Below are 19,993 nucleotides of genomic sequence, written 5' to 3' on the forward strand. Positions count from 1 at the left end.
TTAGGCAAAACTCAAAAGATATTTAATTATTTTTTTTAATAGCAAACAAGTTCAGCAATAACAGTCATACTAATAACAGTTGGTGCAGGCATACTTTTTTGTTTTTTCTATAATATTATAGAAAATCATTTATTCAAATGAAAGAAAAAAAATAGCTTAAAAAAAATTAAAAGTCACATAATAATAAAAAGTAACAAGATAACAAATAATCTACAAAATAATGATGTTATTCTTCATATTATAAGTAAAAACACTATACAATAAATGTACATTGAAGTCTACATTTGTCTATATAGAAATTTCATTTTTTTTAATCACTGAAACCTTTTGTTTCAAACAATAAATCCAACATAGGAAATAATTTCAAATAGAAAAAAACATAATAAAAGAAATAATAAATGGGCTTGGTTTGAATTAAAATTGTTATATTATTGTTATATTTTTAACAAGTTTTCTTTCTTGAAGGTCCAATGTGAAGGCTTATGTAACATCATCTTTACATACCAAAATGATGTTATCTTCATTAGCTCATATTTTTCTTCCCTCAGATGGGGTTGAGGTTTGCTACGAAAAAAAAAAAAAAAAAAAGATTCAATTTCGATAAAATAAATCTGTACAATTCTGAACATGATGTACTACAGAGAGAGTTTATCAATAATACTTCAATTTGTGTAAACACAACATTTTAATAACTTTCAGCAAAGACAGAGTCTTTTTGTAAGCTATGGTACTTCAGGGGTTGATAACAACTAACTTGTAATGTGATTAATGGCATAATGCAGATACTATTGATACAGTCTGCCCTTTTTTACAATACATAAAATAATTCTATACTGCTTATAATCTTTACTGTGAACTATTGCTTTGCCCATCTAATTTCCAAGTAATGGCTTACAGTTCTGGCTTACATTATACAGAAATAAAAGAAAAACTACAATTGTGCAGTAGTATGAAGACAAATGACCGGGAAGATTTTACATTATAAAATTAAAATATAGCTTCTCTGGAGGTATGTTCTTATCTCATCTTATAAAATACAGATGTTACTTAAAAAAAGAAGATGATTACATCCTACACGTCATGTTGAAAGGTGATCAGTAAACTACAACAGAAATGTAAGTGACAGTACTAGTTCTATTCACCAGAGTGATTAACAAATTGTTTACAATTCTGCAAGACAAGTGTGTGGCACAAAGTAAACCTTTGTTTATAAGATGTTTATTTTATATAAATATATACACTGTAGATGATTTGAAAAAAACATGAGGTTTGAAAAAAAACTAATTAATTGTACTTTCTCAAATGGCATGCTTTCAATGAACTGAAAAAAGCTGTTTTAATTATAATGGGAAGTGATTGGGTGAAATCAAATTTTCAATAGTTTAAATTTTTTGTTATGATTAAATATGACCAGAGAAAGACTATATATCAGCTTTGTGGGCTTTACAAAAATCATTTTATAGTACAAATATAACAAGTGAATTATATCCAATGTGAAACAAATGAATTTACTCAAATTCAAACAAATAAATTATACCCAACTTCAAACAGAAAAAGAGAGTGAATATTTTTTTTAATGTGGTAAGATTGGAGGTATAACATTCTTGTCAAAATGGCAGAAAGATAATTCAATTCATAATGTAACTTAGCTTAAGTTTGAAATATTAGGCCTACTTACCTAGTTTTTGAATAGTTTTTGAATAATTTTTGATTTTCTGCTTTTGAATTTTTTAACTTTGCTTTTGTTACTTAATTGTTTATTTATCTTTAGTCTGGAAAGAAATATGAAAGTAATTTGAAAAGTAAATTTCTTTTCATTTTCATTGTCAGAACATACAATACAAAAATGTGAATTATGATAAGAAGTATTTGACTAAAATAATTTGAAATATTTTAGCAAATTAACAGTCAAAGTATAAATATCCTAACAATAAGTTGTAATTAGATTAAAAAAAAAATTAAGGTACCTTTTTATGCCTTGAGATAAGTCCACAATTTTTTCAGGTGGATAATACTCAACATCAGATTTATAATCTTTAGGAATAGGGCATGTTTGGTCAGGTAATACATATGCATAGGTGAAAGATTTTGGTGTTCTGTAGATTTCATAAGAAGGTCCTTCATACTCCCATGACACCTGGTAATCAAAGTTACCACACAGGCCACACAGTCTTCCCTTGAACAACTCAGAAACCTGAAGTAGATCAACACAAGTCAAGCAGTAGCACATTAGTTTGTAAAAAATCTCATAATACAGACATGCATTGATTACAGCTTCAAGCATTGAATATTTTATAAATGAACAAACCTGAATTTTCAAAAGTAAACTGTCCATATGAACAGAAATGCCTGCCAATGGTAATGAGAAATGAACTCCAAGATCTTTTTTAGTTATGATCAAGTATTTTTCAGTCCTGTAGATTGTTATTTGATATTTATTGTAAAATGGATTGCAATTTACATTTTAAGAAATATTATCAATATCTTTACTTGACCTGGAGGCAGTAATTAGGTGGGCATCAAAAAAAAATTGGGACAGTATTTCTTATATTATGTGAAACGATTAAGAGCACACTAATAGGGGGGACTAGATCACATTTAGGAATAGGATTATATCAGTTAACAAACAATTTATAAGAAGGTAAGTCAAGCCAGTAGTCATACGGGTTAACAGTTAAGAAATCATTAGGAAGTCTTTGATACATTGTCATGTAATGTATGCATCTCATTGTTTGCATAAATAAGTTTACATTTGCTCATACTGCTAGTAACAGACATTGGAATTTCCAAGTACTAAAAATAACTTTCTAGCTAGTTCAAGCAATGGGAGAAATGAAGATCAGGAAGAGTATTTAAGCAAGGGGAAGACAAGAAGGGTTGTTAGGTGTATCTATTAAGTTTTTTATGTTGTGAATCTACAAGTGAAATTACAACATTATATTGTGTGTTCTATATTTTCATGATTCCAAGATGAGGAATAAAAGTGTAGATTTCTGTTCTGTTTCTTCACTTAAATAAATATAATTAATATCTCCAGCAATACAATGGAGCTTGTGTCAGCAGACAAAGTTCTGAAATATAGAAATACATAATTTAACCCTACAATCCCACTGTATCATATGTGTATATAAAACAAAAAACTGGAATTTCAATGCTACAAAATCAGGCAAACAATTAAAAACTTTAAAATAAAGTTCTGTGAGCATATTAAGTTATTACCTCTGGTACTGAAGAAGTTTTGTAAAGCTGACTGGCTTGTTCTCCTCTAATTCAATGATGTTTCCATTCACTTTGACTAAAATGTCAACAATACTTGGCTGTATCTCAACCTCTATGCTTTCATACAATAATTGAAAAGCCTAAAAAAAAATATTTCATTATGTACATTTTAAATTATTCAGTATGATATTAAAAGAAAAATCGCATGCTTATAAGTTCCAGTATGATAAGCAACTCATTTATATTGACACAAATATGAAGTGAATAATATCAGTATGACATTATCTTTCGAGAGTTGCAATATTTGTATTATTAAATTTAATTTTATTGCCCAATACATAGCAACACTTTTTATAGTGTTGCTGCATGACAATGGCAGAATGAATTTCCACTTTAGGTATTTAGAGACTAAAAAATTGAGCGTACTTCAGTAAACTTACATTACTCATAGAGCTTGAGTTGGCTCTAATCATATTTATAGCAAATGTCTTCTCATCACTACAATCCATGGCTAAAATAGCACGACACGATCCCAGGGTGTCTGGGATAGGGTAAGTTACTTGGTCAAAAGTTCTAATACTTTCTTGGCTAATAATACACTGGGCTGAAATACATGTAGTTTCATTAATGATTCTTGCTAAATGTTATTGTTACCAGCAGTTGTATATACAGGAAATTATCATATTGAACTACTGCAAGATCATTTTAATAGCTTTGCTAAAAGTTACACAACAAAGGTATACAATTCCTCAAATTCATATTGAGACATTTGGAAATGTTTATTCAAGTCAGATTCTTTTCTTGTAGAAATTTCAGTGATCATTCAAATAGTCCAAACAGATTTAGAAAAGGTATTTTTTAAGGTCCTAGATGCAGCTACAGAGAAAGGGAAAAAATACTTATTTTTGTTTTGTACCAGTATTATATATTTGAAAATGTATAACGTTTGGCTTACTAATTATAACTATTGCTGCATCCAGTACGATTGCATCTTTTTTTAAAATTTATTTTTGTGCCTCTAAAATAATCAGCTAATAAGACAAAGTGTAGATTTGTACTGTAATCTTTTTTTTTCTAGATTAAATACTATTTATCTTTATTCTGTTTGGAATTCATTGTTGTATACATTTATTAGCTAAAAACAATCAGGTCTCATTAAAAGAAATGTTTTAATACAAGATTCTTGATTTCTAAAAAGTCATTTCTTACAAAAACTTCCTTTTAATCTCTACATTGGGTAATTGTGTAACTGATCTCACTATTTATGCATTCATATAATATTTCAATTGTAAATCAGATTTGCTAGCTTTCATATTATTACATAATTAGCTCCTCATTGACCCAATTAAAAGATATTTTGTTAAATCTTATTTATAAGAGTTTCTAAAACAGGGAATTATTCATGCATTAGCAAGACAGAATCATACTTCAATAATAATCTGGGGGACATTAAATTACCTGGTGTCTGACCACCTGATAGAGAAGAAGTCAGCTCATCATAGATGGTCTTGTAGTTTTGATTAAATTTCAATTTGTTCAATAAATATGGTGCAGGAATGTTAAGAAATTTGTTGGTCTCTTCACCAGTCATCAAAAACATGTTCATCTTGAAATAAAAAAAATAAGAAATTAAAGTTATACATTTTTTCAAATGCAAATTTTCACAATAAACTTAATGAAACAAAGTTTCATTGAATTCTTATTATGACATAAGTTATAAACAAAAGAAAAAAAAATTACAAACACTGTGTATTCTTAAGTCTTGATTTAAAACATAAAAGGAACCTGATTGAATATCTTAGAAATGAATTATACTTTTGGGCTTTTATACATTATTAATTTTATGACTTATCTAAATGCTATGCTCAAATGAACTAGTTAATTGAGTAAGTGATAAGATAGATCAACAAAACATTTCATATTTCTAACAGTTTTGTACTATTTATATTATTGTAAATTAGATTCTACATTAATATAAACAACTGGAATGCTTATACGGTACTTATGAATATTTACTAGTATTTTAAATCAGAAGAATTTCAAACAATATGTAGAACATGGATTCACTTAATTTAATTTATGTAGATCATATGTACTAACTTTAAAAAGGAAAAAAAAGGGAAAAAAAGTGAAACTCTGATAGTAAAATAACAAAGACATTAAATAACTATGAAATTAATCTAATTGTTGAAAAAAAATAAAAAAAAATGTTTTAAAAGTAAAAATTTTCAATTAAGCAACATTGTTCGTGGTGCATGGATGCCAAATAGGACATTTAAAAAAACATCAACTAACTATATACAGGAAAAAAAATGAAAACAACAAGTAAAATAAAGTGCAAACATACATCTTTATAAGAGTTGGATAAATCAACTATGACATCTGTTCTGTCACTGCTGACTGACTCAATAGGTTCATGTCGTGTATAGTGGTTCCAGTAATAGTACTTGAGAGACTCATGGAGACACTGACTAAGTTGCAGCATCCAGGGTGGTAGAACTTTCTATACATAAAAACATTCAACAGCAGCAGATTGTAAACTAATTAGTACCATGTTAGGCTTATTGATTTGATTCTTTAAAACTTTATAAATACTCTCTACCATCCTCACCAAAAAAAAACAACAACTTTAAATTATTAAATTAAATTGACTTAATGAAAAACAATAACAATATACTAGAGATGTTACTGTAAAAAAAACATAATGGATGCTCCCACCCAATGTTTTTGTATTTATTCCTTTGTAGTATACACAATAAGTTGCTCACTGCTGGTCTCACCTTGTCATACAAAGCTGTAAGGTGCAGATGGTTGTAGGTGTTCATCCTTCTCATCACTTTCTCATATCTCCAGGTCTCTCCAGCCAGCTGGTCATTGATGGCATTCTCTACATTTGTACTTCTGACCTTTGAGTCTATCTGCTTGTAAAGGTGAACCAGTTGCTGGACACTTCTGGTTGCTATCATCTGTTGGAAAATTAACCTATTTATAGATTATTACTTTTCTTATTTTATTTTTGTTGACCATGTTACACTAAGGAAAAACAAAATTTGTTTATTACCAGAGCAACAAGATTTAAACAGGCAACTCTAATGACTAATGTGATGCTGGCTACCTGAACTTCAAAACGATTCTCCAGTCTCTTAGTATAACCCCAGGATACATTCAAAGTGCCAGTGATTACTGAGAAGTAGGTGGGTAAGTTATCCGAAGATAAATCTGGATGGGTGTCTTCATCTGGATCTGACATCTTGTGAGCATTGTTCTCAGACTGATATGTATTACTAGATTTCTAAATATACAAAAAAAAAAATTTTTTTTACCAACAGTTGATGAAAGTTTTAATGTTCCCTAACCCTAACCTTGAAATAATGTATACAATTATTTTTTTCATTTGTGGACTTGAAATAATTGAAAAACTAAAGGAAAATAATTGGATGTTCATTTGTTCCATTCTCTGCATTATCTAACATGATGATTTACCTTTTCAGACAGAAGCTGATTGATTTGAACTTCCATTTTTGAATGTAGCTTTTCAAGTTCATTAAATTTTGCAAGAACTTTGTTCTCATCTTCACCATTCTTATCCTCAAGTGTTGTTTGAATAATTTGATATATTTTTCTCTGTTTCTTGAATGCCTGCATTAAAGTGAGCTATTTATTCATTTGCTTTGAGGTAAAAAGAATAATGCCAAACTTTTTTTTTTAAATTTAGAAATAAAATCAACCTGTAAATATCTGGACACAAATGACAATGTTGTAGTTTTATGCTGTAAATGATCCAATAAGAATGGTTCTGTTTTTTTTAGTAATTCTTGCAGTCTTTCTATTTCACTGATTAGCTGTGGCAGTTTGAAATTAGCAGAATCATTGTCTTGAACAAGCCTGATGGAACCAAACAAGATGTAGAGCATAATGTAAAAACATGAATACAAATATTATAAACATAATGTAAAAACAAGAATACAAATATTATAAACCTTTGCAAACATGCAAGCTAGGAATACAGTTTCTGAATATTAATAGAATAAAACTTTATTTTTTTTTATATCTTAAATATATATAAATTTGTTTTAATTTCTCATGTAAATATCACAAGTAGATACATTATAGATTTCTCATTTAGATATGTTATGGATTACCTTGTGAGCCTTTCATACAAAAGATCTTGGTCATAGGTAACCTTCTGAATATCCTGATATGTTTGGTCAAGTGGGTGGAAGAGTAAAGGCGTCTGTTGGTCTTCATCAGTTCTAGTGACAAACTTGTCAAAAATAAGAGACATGACAGAAGCAAGTTGTTGAATGTTGTTAGACACAGCCTCAAAGTTTTCAATCCAAATGTTCCTGAAAAAGATACATTTATATTAACCATTGCAATGAAGATCAAATTGGTTTCAAAGGTTGTCATGGCCAGGGGTGTCAATGGGGTTAAGCTCCCATTGTCTATAAAATACTCCTAATGGCATGCGTCTCAAATAGCCTCTGACAACTAAGTCCAGCACCTGGCCTGCTCGTGTGGCTTAGATATTAAGCCCGGCGAAACTGCTCTTACTAACAGGTGAAGGGGTGAAGGCGGATACCTGGCGCCACAAAACCGGGAGCTTCGGGCAGATGGAGCTCGTCAGCCTAGTAAGGCAGTTCATCTAGGAGAGGGGTACTCTGACTTCAAACCCCCGCTGCCTTGCAGTACTAAGGCTTCAGGAGACAACCTCGAGGAGAAATCAGGAGTGAAGCCCCTTAGGCGTTGGGAGTATCAGCTGCGAAATTCCCTCCGGCAGCTTCTGCAACCGAGTTGGTGCCAAATGTAATGCGATGCGTTCCTTTGGATCACATTAGCAAGGTCGAGAGAGGGATCATGACGCATGGGCCACCCATGACCCCTTTATCCAAGGCCCAGGAATGCGCCCTGGAGAGGAAACTCTGGTGCTGCTGCAAAGCGGCTAAAACAACACGGGAGACAACAGTTACGGGTTATAAGTCCAACTTGATTGGCGTAATGTATGGACGCCACGGGTTGTCTCTGACGGTGGGAGAGGTCTTCGCGCCTCACTGATCAGCTACCGCCCGCCTCAACCTGGGCAGCCCCCAGTCAGTTAGGTGCTGATCCGCCACAGCCTGCCTGCTCTAATGGGTGCTTAGAGCTTAGTTTAAAACGACAAGTAGGCTGGAAACTTGCACCAAGCAACAAAAGAAGAAAAATTAAACTGAAAAAGAAAATCCCTGTCATGCGACTGGCCACTTGGAATGTCAGAACAATGTGTCCTGGTCTCACTGATGATCTAAGGCAGATCGACGATGCAAGGAAGACGGCAGTTATAAACAACGAGCTAAAAAGGCTACATATCGACATTGCAGCCCTGCAAGAAACCCGACTGGACGAAAACGGCATGCTCCGCGAGACTGACTACACTTTCTTTTGGAAAGGGAAAGCACAGGATGAGACTCGAATACATGGTGTGGGCTTTGCTGTCAAGAACAGTCTTCTTCCCATGATAGTCCCTCCAGTTGGTGGCTCGGAACGGCTACTAAGCATAAGTATGATGACATCATCTGGAAAAGTCACTCTAATTAGTGCCTATGCCCCCACACTAAGCTCGCTTCAGGAGGACAAAGACAAGTTCTATGAAGACCTTAAAGAAGCCATTGCAAACATTCCTCAAAAAGAACATATGATCCTTCTAGGTGACTTCAATGCCAGAGTAGGATCAGATCACACTACCTGGCCAGACTGTCTTGGGCTTTTTGGAATCGGAAAGATGAATGAGAACGGACAAAGACTGCTTGAATTTTGCACATACCATAAGCTCTGCATTACCAACACATACTTCAGAACAAAACCACAGCACTGTGTCTCATGGAGGCACCCTAGGTCTGGGCACTGGCACCAGCTGGATATGATACTGACACGAAAAAAGGACATTGGAAATATACTGCTGACACGTAGCTACCAAAGCGCGGATTGTGATACTGATCATACTTTAGTGTCCTGCCGGACAAGACTGCTGCCAACTAAAATCCACACATCACAGGGAAAAAGAAAATCACGCCTGAATACTACTAGCACAAAAAATCCTGATCTTTGCACCGAATTTGAGAACAAATTAGAGGAAGCTTTTAAAAACTTCTCTGTGACTGAGGTAGAAAAAAGCTGGACGTTTATGCGTGATACAATCTACCAAACATCATCACTGGTCTTTGGAAACAAAACCAAGAAAAGCGAAGACTGGTTTGAAGCTAGTCTACCAGAAATGGAAACTGCCACTACGAACAAGAGAGCAGCCATGATAATCTACAAGAAGGATCCCACCCCAAGCAACTTAAAAAGGCTCAGAGCTGCACGTAACAATGCCCAAAGAGTAGCGAGACAATGTGCTAACAAATACTGGCAGGAGCTATGCGAAGATATTCAATCTTGTGCCAACTGTGGTAACATAAGAGGACTATATGAGGGCATGAGAAAAGCCTTTGGACCTCACACCAGCAAGTGTGCTCCGCTCAAGTCAAAAGATGGCTCAATCATCAGCGATCGTGCGCTGCAAATGGAACGATGGGTTGAACACTATGCAGAACTCTACCAGATTGAAAACGCCATCTCACCAAATGCTGTTTCCAACTTCCCATCACTTCCAGTTTTGACGGAATTAGACGAAACGCCCTCAGTAAAGGAGCTGAGCATTGCCATTGACATGCTTGCACATGGGAAAACACCAGGAGGAGATGGCATTCCTGCTGAAGTAATTCAGGCTGGAAAACATGCCCTAATCAAACCACTCCATGAACTGCTAAGCTTGTGCTGGGAACAAGGAATGGTCCCCCAGGAATTGAAAGACTCCAACATTGTTACAATTTATAAAAATAAAGGCGACCGCTCTGATTGTAACAATTACAGAGGCATCTCACTGCTTAGCATAGTCGGAAAGGCTTTTGCTAGAGTATTACTAAAGCGATTACAGATCCTGGCAGATTGTGTTTATCCAGAGTCGCAGTGTGGCTTTAGGGCAGGTAGATCTACAACAGATATGATTTTCTCTCTTCGGCAGCTACAGGAGAAGAGCAGAGAACAAAAGCAGCCCCTCTTCATAGCATTTATTGATTTGACCAAGGCCTTTGAACTTGTTAGCAGAAGCGGTCTGTTTGCTGTACTAGAGAGAATCGGCTGCCCAAATAAGTTAAGAAAACTAGTGTCAGCTTTTCACGAAAATATGCAGGGCACCGTTCAGTTTGAAAGTTCTTCCTCCAGGCCATTCTCCATTAAGAGCGGTGTCAAACAAGGATGTGTACTGGCCCCTACACTATTTGGCATCTTCTTCTCAGTCGTACTATCCAGTGCTTTTAAATCCCTGGAAGACGGAATATACATCCATAGCAGATCCGATGGAAGGCTCTTTAACCTGGCACGTCTTAAAGCCAAAACGAAAAGGCGTCGTATCTTGATAAGGGAGCTGCTGTTTGCCGATGACGCGGCACTCGTATCTCACTCACAAGGAGGTCTACAGAAGCTAGTGAACGCCTTAGCAGCTGCTTGTCAAGAGTTTAGCCTTACTATAAGTCTCTCCAAGACCGAAATCCTGGCACAAGACGTCGCAGAAATACCTATAATACTAATTGGGAACCACACCCTTTCAGTGGTGCAGGAATTTACCTACTTGGGTTCAACAATTGTCAGTAACCTAGACTTAGACATCGAGCTGACAAAAAGGATAGGAAAAGCTACCACAGCATTGGCAAAACTCTCCAAGCGCGTCTGGGAAAATGGTAAATTGACCACAGCGACCAAAATCCTAGTCTACAACGCCTGTGTTGTGAGCACTCTCCTTTATGGCAGTGAGAGCTGGTCAACATACATGTACCAAGAGCACAGATTGAATAGTTTCCACTTGCGCTGCCTGAGACGCATAATGGGCATCTCTTGGAGGGACCATGTCTCCAATCAGGAAGTTTTAAGATTGGCCAATATGAACAGCATGTATGCTCTCCTGACACAAAGAAGATTACGCTGGCTCGGACATGTCACCCGCATGCCAGATGGCAGAATCCCGAAAGATATCTTATATGCTGAGCTTGTGGAAGGAGTCAGACCCAAGGGCCGCCCAAGACTAACATATAGAGATGTCTGCAAGCGAGACATGAGAGCCTCAGGCATCAGCGAAAGTATGTGTGAAAACATAGCCAAAGACCGGAGTGCATGGAGACAGACTGTGCGTGCTGGGACAACCCTTGCTGAGAACAAAAGAATTGAAGCGGCTTAATCAAGAGGGATAAAAAGAAAGCTGCCCTGTCTGCTAGCCCTAAATCAGAGGCATACACATGTACGAATTGTGGCAAAGTCTGCCGTTCTAGAATTGGCTTGATTAGCCACACCAGATTCTGCCCCGTCTCAAGATTAAGCCAAAACCAATGACTCATTTGGGCGCATCCATTGCCTTTCGAGACAAAAGGAGCCATATAATGAAGATCAAGACAATGTTCTCCATGGTCTTTTTTATGTATGCTTGCAAATCTCAAAAGCCAAAGCAGATCTAAAAACACAGGTCATAGAAATAAAAGACTTTAAAACCCACTAGACGACTGAAATAGTCATGTGGTATGGGCTCTGGATTGTCATCTTAATGGATTTGATGTTACCTGGTAAAACCCTGCCTTCCACCATCCCCAGACATACTGTGTAGGTTTGGGATAGGACGTAATCATCTTCAAATCTAAAGAAACATCCAAAGAATGTCAAACTAACATTATTCATCTAACACTTTCCAAAGCCAGATGCTACCAAATGTTTTCTTCTATCTAGAAGTAAGCTGGCATTGTAAATGAACTTAAAAGCACTTCCACAAAACAACCCTGTTGCCCTTTAATTTGCTTTTTTTTTTCCTATGACATGGTAGAGGCTTATGTCTTTCACCCATACATCCACTTAGCTGCACAAGGTTTTAAAACCCAAGGAATAACTACAGTCCAGAAAGACAGAGATGAAAAATTAAATCAGCCCCCAGTAGATCATGGATAAAAACTGTATAAGATGTGTCAAAATATTGTGCACCATCACTCTATATGAAATGAAATGACTTAACAAAATAATTTTTTTATATCATTGACTACATTAACAGAGATATGTAGCTCATTTAAAATAATAATATCTGGAAGGCATTTTGTTTTTTGATTTTGCATTTTACACATATATTCAGCCATGCCCAAAAAAACATTCTAAATATTCATGAATACATATGTGGAACAAAACATTTTTAGTACTTACTTCTTTGGTGAAGTGACAGCCATTAGTGTAGGACGACAAAAATCAACTGTTGTTCGAAGTGACCCTATGATACCCAAAAACTCTGTTGCTAAATAGACATTGGGAGTACTGTCAAGGTCAATTACATTCTTTTGCAATTCAGCCAGCTAGAGAGAAAAATGTATAAAAGTAAAACCAATCCTAAAACATGTTTATTTCATTAAACCATTCTACATTTTATAAATACTATGATTTACACAATATTTTGCCACCTTTTCTGCGCATGTTACTATAATAATAAATATATTATTATAGCTAATATTCTACATTTTGACAAAAAATGATTAAAAGCAGGATGAATATAATAACTACAAAATGTTTCTATATTTTCTACCAAAACATTAATGAATTACCTTAGTTGTGTATGTATTGAGACTGACAAGCAATTTATTGACTTCCGTTTCAGAAACATCTGCATCATGATGAGTCCATTTGTTGTATGCAAAATTAACTTCAAATATTCTTCGATCAACCATTAACTTTCTATATATGCTTTTCAATTCATTGTAAATGGGCAGTTCTTGTTCACTTAAAGAAGCAGATGTAACATCTAGCAACATCCTTTGCTTATTTAAACTTGAAACACGTTGACCAAGGTCTAAGCTTTCAATCTATTTTTAGAAAGGAAAAAAAAACAACTAATTGGATGCTGATACCTTAGCTATAGTTATATCAAGTAGAGTAATCTTTGGTTTTGCAATTAATGAGGTTGAAACATTTTTTTACTCTTTATTTATCCACAATTATCTATTTCAACTGGATAAAATGAAAAACTATTTTTAAAAAGTGATACCTTGAGATTGAAACTTTCACTGTTGGCTTTAGCAGTGTCTTCTTTTGACTTTGTGATTGGTGTGTTCAGACTTAACTTTGAGTTGACATTCAAAAGGTGAATGATGAGCTCATTTTGAATTGTTACCTAGTATGGATATGGTCAAATAATACAATCCACATATTCTTTTTCAGGACTAAAAAATTCTTAGAGCATGCACTGTGTTCTTGTTTTATAAAAATAAACTTTTTATTAGTATAAAAGATTTTGAAATATATACACAGGCTGAATCAAAGCCTTTACTTTTACCACATGATAATAGGTACAGGTAAAGATGTCAGGTATTGATTAAAGTAAACATGTCAAGCATTATTGATTATTAAAGTTAACATGTATAAAAAATTATATTAATCATGTTACTGATTAAATTTAGTGGAGAAGCAGAAAAGATACAAATTATAGAGATCAGTTCTAGCTCACCAGTAACATTGTATCAATGACATTGTTAGCATAGATTGGCGTGTCTTTCCAAATCTGATCAAAGAAAGTGATGTTGTTACGGGTTTCACTTGTCAAACATTTGATCAACTCTATATCACAGCTCTGTTGCCTTGAGTTATACTTTTGAAGTGTTTCAATAACCTTGTGAAATACAAAAAAATGTCTATAATATTCTGAAATTAAGATATTAAGAATAATACAAATAATACCATTTGTTTATGAACAATTTAAAGAAAGAATGGATTTATGAAGGGCGAAAATTTTAAAGGAAAGCATATTATTTGATGCACATTATATACATTATATAGTCTACTTAGATGTATGAGTTTACTGTCCAATAAATTACACAATATTTTAAACAGAATGTTTAAAAAAAAACTTATTATTTTTCAGCTTGTAAATTTATTTTTGTAAATCAGACCTACTGTATAATAAAATTTTACAAAATACAGTCGCTATTAATTTTATTAAACATTAAAATCTTTGTATTTTTAAATTACATTGCCAGCTAAAAAGTACATTGCTAGTTCATGCTGAACTCTAAAGAGTTTTGTTTCATAAAACTTTGCATTAATAAAAATTAAATTGACTTTTGAAGTCATATGTAATGAGTTGACCATATATAAATTTGTACAGAGATGAGAGAAAGTGCTTCACTAAAATACCTCTAGTTGAAATAATGACAGCTGTGCCAGGACTTGATAGAGAGCATCTGTTTCAGCATTCTGATCCACATCATAATCTTTATACATTTCAAAATTGTTTCCCTAATATAAAACAAAACAACAGATCAATAAGGTCACCAATAGACAATAGTTTAAACAATATTAACAGAGGCAAATTTTTAAAGAAATTTCAGATTTTGTTAACCCAAAATATTTCTCATGGAGCTTTTTTTAACAAAATTCAACTAAAAAAAGTCTAAGTAATATTTGTGGGCCATTATTTGAGTCTAAACCAGGGACCATTGAGACAGCGGCCAGATTGTATACCACATCGGAATTACATGGCTAGGACAAATTTGTACAAATGCTCCTTCTTCCCTAGTGCTATTAAAACATGGAATGGGTTGCCTAAGCTAGCCAGGAAAACCAGTGACTTAGCAGAATTTAGGTCATTGGTTAATATGCATGACTAAATGCATGACGCTTAGGACGTAATCATCTTTTTTTTTAAAGTAATGTCTGTATTATATAAGATAAGATAAGATTGGTTTATCTTTGTATTGAGACAAAAAAATTTCTTCCAATCAAACAATAACCATATGGCTTATTTTAATATTCCTAATGTGTTCTATAATTAAATATAACCTGTAAGAAGAATCCCATTAAATAGCCAATGTCAACAAAAGCTGAGGAGTGAATTAGAGCAAAACAAAAGCATGTAAAAAAAAGAATATCTTATTCTACAACATTTACTCAATGACACCTGATAGCCAGTTACATATAATGTTCATTGCTACACATGAAAACTTCACAAGTTATATAACAATTTTTTTTCACTTTAGTCACAGGCTTCTTATGAGTGAGTGAAAAAACAACTTTACTGCTGTGCAATTTTCCTATCTTTTAGCTTCTTAATCTTTTGAATTATCTCCTCTTGGTATTTATGTTTAACTCCTCCAAAGAAAGACTACTTTAACCTTCCTTTCACAACATTTAACTATCCACCATTGGATGTTTTCTGACACATTCTGAAATGGAACAAGTGCACATTCATATCTAGTGAGAGTTGCCAGGACCCTGTCAATAGTTTTCATATTATGATAGAGCTGCAACGCTAACCTGGTGTCTGACAAATCTTACCTTTTCCTTAATCTGTTTCTCTTCATTGTCAGACAAAGTCAATGTGAAGACTTGTTTCATTTTTTTAATTATGGACTCCTGGTTTTCTTTGGCTTGTTTCATCAAGTTCTGAATGTTTTGAACTTGTGTTAAAACAATATTTTTCTGAGGGGATTAATGGTAGTAATTAGTATTATAGTGATGGATGAAAAGATATTTTATAAAATATATATAAATTAGAATGAACAAAGAAATTATCACAAAATATTTAAGCCTATTAACTGCTATGTATATTGATATAGGCCTATCCCACAGCCCCATTCTTAATTGTAAAATTATTGTGAGATGTCAATTTTTGTAACAATTCATATTTTATGATGGAACAGACACAAACAAAGAGCAGTGAGATTCATAACAAATGAATATTCACATTTAACTTGAGTAACACTTTTAGTAAAATCACTAAATTTAGAAAGCCTTCAGAATAGAAGACTCAAAAGTAAAGTAGCAATTATACATAAAGCTCTGAACCATAATCTTCAAATATGAAAACAAAATCTAATAAAATACTCAGAAAGCCACAAGGATAAGGGCACATTCCTCGTTCCATATGCTAGGACAAATTTGTACAAATGCTCCTTCTTCCCTAGTGCTAGAAGAGCATGGAATAGGTTGCTTGAGCTAGCCAGGAAAACCAGCGACTTAGCAAAATTTAGATCATTGGTTAATATGCATGACCAAATGCATTACGTGTAGGACATAATCATCTTCTTTTTTGAAGTAATGTCTGTGTTATATAAGATAAGATAAGATAATGATTTAAGTTTTTTTGTGTTTTTACTATGACCTATTTAATCTATTTAATGCATTATACTGAAAAGGTCTTAATCTAAGCTCAGTGTTTATAGTGACAATAAGATAAAGTACAAAGTACACACTCTCTCTCAATCTCTCTCTCTATATATATATTTGGATATAGAAAACGTTTTCATGAATTCATGCAGTCATCTTTGTTATACTAAAAGAGACCTAAGATATTTTTTTTTGTAGAATGTGCATTTAAATAGTCCTTATCAATGACTTAGTTCACTATTTAATAGGGCCTATGCTAAATATAAATGTATACATACAGTAATATATCCAGGAATAAGTTCAGTGAGATCGTTGATCATAGTTGTATAGTAGAAATGAATCCATTGAATTATAGGCAGCTCTGAACAATGAACAGATTTCTCTTTAATGATTTCATCAAGGTCAAAGTTCATAGTTGACTGTATCTTCAGGACTTTATTTATATAGCACAAAATGTTGGAGTCACGCTTCGAGTCATCAGGATCAACTAAGCGCTTCTTTTCCTCATTAACCTTTTCAAAATAGTTTTATTACCATTTTATAATTTTATGTTAAAAAAAAAAAGAAAGTACAAGCTGCAACAAAACGTCTAGAAAAAAAATGTTTACCATATTTGAAAATTTTTTCAACAAATTTAACTAGCTAAATATACAAAAGTATGACAAGACTTATCACAATCTAGAGAACATAATCCATAATACCATTACAAAAAATGCATATAATGAGATAAATATCAGTTGATAGGAGGTCAAAGGTCTCATGGCAATCATAGAGCGTACTAAATTGAAGCTAATATGGGTGGAGGAGACCATATGATAAACATGTGGTAAACTATATGACAGACATGTGGTAAACAATGACACGTGGTAAACTATATGACAGACATGGTAAACTATATGACAGACATGTGGTAAACAATATGACAGACGTGGTAAACTATATGACAGACATGGTAAACTATATGACAGACGTGGTAAACTATATGACAGACATGGTAAACTATATGACAGACATGTGGTTAATTAAGGGGAGATCATTTACTTTCAACTCTTTTTCCCCCCAATGTATAAGGAATAAAGCTAATAATATTAACTATATGAATATATGAATTTTAAGATATACTCTATTATAGGGTGGGGGTGGGTTTAGACTGTTATGGTGATTGATGTTGCCTTTCTTAAAATTCCTTGGCATTTAGTGTAGGCTAGAATATTTTTCTCATTATTCAAAAGGCACTTTATAATAGAATGAATAATGAGCTGTAGGTCAGGAGAATGCGTTTCTGCAGTGAAGAATGCAAGAAAACGCTTTTGGAGTCGGGGCTTTGCCCCGAACCCCACTAATAAATAATGAGCTGTAGATGTCAGAAAAATGCGTTTCAGCCGTGAATAATGCAAGAAAACGCTTTTGGCGTCGGGGCTTCGCCCCGAATCCCACTGATAAATAATGAGCTGTAGATGTCAGGAGGATGCGTTTCTGCAGTGAAAAATGCAAGACAACGCTTTTGCCGTCTGGGCTTCGCCCCGAATCCCACTGATAAATAATGAGCTGTAGATGTCAGAAGAATGCGTTTCAGCCGTGAATAATGCAAGACAACGCTTTTGGCGTCTGGGCTTCGCCTCGAATCCCACTGATAAATAATGAGCTGTAGATGTCAGGAGGATACGTTTCTGCAGTGAAAAATGCAAGACGACGCTTTTGGCGTCGGGGCTTCGCCTTGAACCCCACTGATAAATAATGAGCTGTAGATGTCAGAAGAATGCGTTTCTGCAGAGAAAAATGCAAGAAAACGCTTTTGGGCGTCGGGGCTTCGCCCCGAACCCCACCGAGGAAGCTTAAAAAGGCTCAAAAGTAAAGTAGCAATAATACATAAAACACTGAACCATAATCTTCAAATACAAAAACAAAATTTAATAAAATACTCTGAAAGACACAAAGATAAAGGCACATTCCTCGTCCCATATGCTAGGACAAATTTGTACAAATACTCCTTCTTCCCTAGTGCTATTAGAGCATGGAATGGGTTGCCTGAGCTAGCCAGGAAAACCAGTGACTTGGCAGAATTTAAGTCATTGGTTAATATGCATGACTAAATGCATGACGCGTAGGACGTAATCATCTTCTTTTTTGAAGTAACGTCTGTATTATATAAGATAAGATAAGATAAGATAAAGCGCTCTCCCAGACCCCCAAGCTTGCAAGAGAAAGACTGTTTTTTTTTCTGTTTTTTTCGCCGAAGATTGAGAAACAGTCTTGTTTTATTCTCATATATCGAATATATATATATATATATATATATATATATATGTTGTACGCACGTTTATGCATAGGGTTAGGGTTTAATGGGCGTTAGGGTTAGGGTTTTGAAAAAAATCGCCCACCCCACTCCAAAGTTCTGGATCCGCCAGTGATCTGGAGTAATGCAGTCCAGACTTCCATCAAAAGCACCTAGAGGGGGGGAGGGAAAGGTCTGCTATTATTCGCTTAGTGAAATGCAAGTGGAAAGGCAGTGGGGTTATTTATTACTCTTAGTCATTTCCAAGCCCAGATATCCATACAGGGGAGTATCGCCACAAAGTGGAGGTTTGGAGTCAGAGTTTTCCTTCTCCTAGATGGGTTGCATTATTCAGGCTGGCATGCCCCATCAACACGAAGCTAAACTGGTTTTGAGGTGCCAGTGTTCCGCCTTTCATCCCTTCTCCTGTCAGTTTGTAAGAACAGGTCCCATTCGATTTTTGGGAAAATCACACGTGAAGGCCAGGAGCTGGATTTGACTGTCATAGGCATTTACAGATACAAGCCATGGGAGCATTTCTTGGAAAGTGGGAGCTTATCCCCACTTTCACCCCCGGCAAAGAGCAATCTACAATCTTTCAATTAAGAACAGGACAAACACCTCTGTTAAATTACCATCTAAACAAAATAAATTCCACACAACTCCCCCTTTGTAGCCACAATGCCCACCCTTATGAAACCGTAAACCATATCCTCTTTGAATGCCCCATCCTAATCCACCTTAGGCATACCCTACTTCCACTACAGCCCAACATAACCAACACTCTGTACACAGTGCTGAACAACTGAAGAAAACAGCACACTTTTTTTGCTTGGCACAGTCTGCAAAAGAACTGACAGCTTAGCAAAAAGCTGGCTAGAAGAAGAAGAATGTTGCCTTTCTTTTGTTTTGTTTTTTTTGGATATAGAAAAAGTAGCTAGCATTTGGGGGTTTAGTATTTTATTGAAGCTTGTTGTGCTTTAAAATTGTTGAACATAGCAGTGTTTCCGTTTAAGTTAAGGGTTTGCAAGGTAGCTAGGTTAAGGTTAAAATAGGAGTTTCAGTACTTAAAGAGAAAATAAATGAATGAATCATTAGAAAAGTATAGATGTATGTAGGAACATACGTCATTATGAATTCTAAAAGAGATAAGGTATTAATTATAGGAAAATAAGATATAAAAGGAATGTAGGTCATTGTTAAAGGCAGATGAGATTGCTATGTTCTTTTTTTTTGTTTGCTAAGTAGGTAATATGTAATCTTTCTTAGTCAATAAGAAAATAATGTATTATTATATTT

General features: G+C 34.3%; 1 protein-coding gene across 3 annotated transcripts in view; it reads right to left on the reverse strand.

The window, feature by feature from the left end:
- LOC106063555 (uncharacterized) overlaps positions 1 to 19,993 on the reverse strand; it is a 38,713-nt gene continuing 18,720 nt past the window's right edge. The window contains exons 28-47 of one of the 3 annotated variants that reach the window (XM_056029777.1): positions 16,698 to 16,931; positions 15,589 to 15,732; positions 14,449 to 14,550; positions 13,763 to 13,924; positions 13,304 to 13,429; positions 12,864 to 13,121; positions 12,472 to 12,617; positions 7,371 to 7,565; positions 6,948 to 7,104; positions 6,703 to 6,858; positions 6,335 to 6,511; positions 6,000 to 6,185; positions 5,567 to 5,722; positions 4,678 to 4,825; positions 3,660 to 3,823; positions 3,220 to 3,359; positions 2,309 to 2,414; positions 1,968 to 2,194; positions 1,679 to 1,772; positions 1 to 564 (exon numbers count right to left, since the gene is read on the reverse strand). In XM_056029777.1, coding sequence (XP_055885752.1) covers positions 1,679 to 1,772; positions 1,968 to 2,194; positions 2,309 to 2,414; positions 3,220 to 3,359; positions 3,660 to 3,823; positions 4,678 to 4,825; positions 5,567 to 5,722; positions 6,000 to 6,185; positions 6,335 to 6,511; positions 6,703 to 6,858; positions 6,948 to 7,104; positions 7,371 to 7,565; positions 12,472 to 12,617; positions 12,864 to 13,121; positions 13,304 to 13,429; positions 13,763 to 13,924; positions 14,449 to 14,550; positions 15,589 to 15,732; positions 16,698 to 16,931 — 3,078 coding nt within the window. In that variant the 3' untranslated portion in view covers positions 1 to 564. Of the gene's footprint in view, positions 565 to 1,678; positions 1,773 to 1,967; positions 2,195 to 2,308; positions 2,415 to 3,219; positions 3,360 to 3,659; positions 3,824 to 4,677; positions 4,826 to 5,566; positions 5,723 to 5,999; positions 6,186 to 6,334; positions 6,512 to 6,702; positions 6,859 to 6,947; positions 7,105 to 7,361; positions 7,566 to 12,471; positions 12,618 to 12,863; positions 13,122 to 13,303; positions 13,430 to 13,762; positions 13,925 to 14,448; positions 14,551 to 15,588; positions 15,733 to 16,697; positions 16,932 to 19,993 lie in introns of all 3 variants that reach the window. The other 2 variants (XM_056029778.1, XM_056029776.1) reach the window with 2 other exon arrangements.

The sequence above is a fragment of the Biomphalaria glabrata genome, chromosome 5 (assembly GCF_947242115.1).
Source record: "Biomphalaria glabrata chromosome 5, xgBioGlab47.1, whole genome shotgun sequence".
Taxonomy (NCBI): domain Eukaryota; kingdom Metazoa; phylum Mollusca; class Gastropoda; family Planorbidae; genus Biomphalaria; species Biomphalaria glabrata.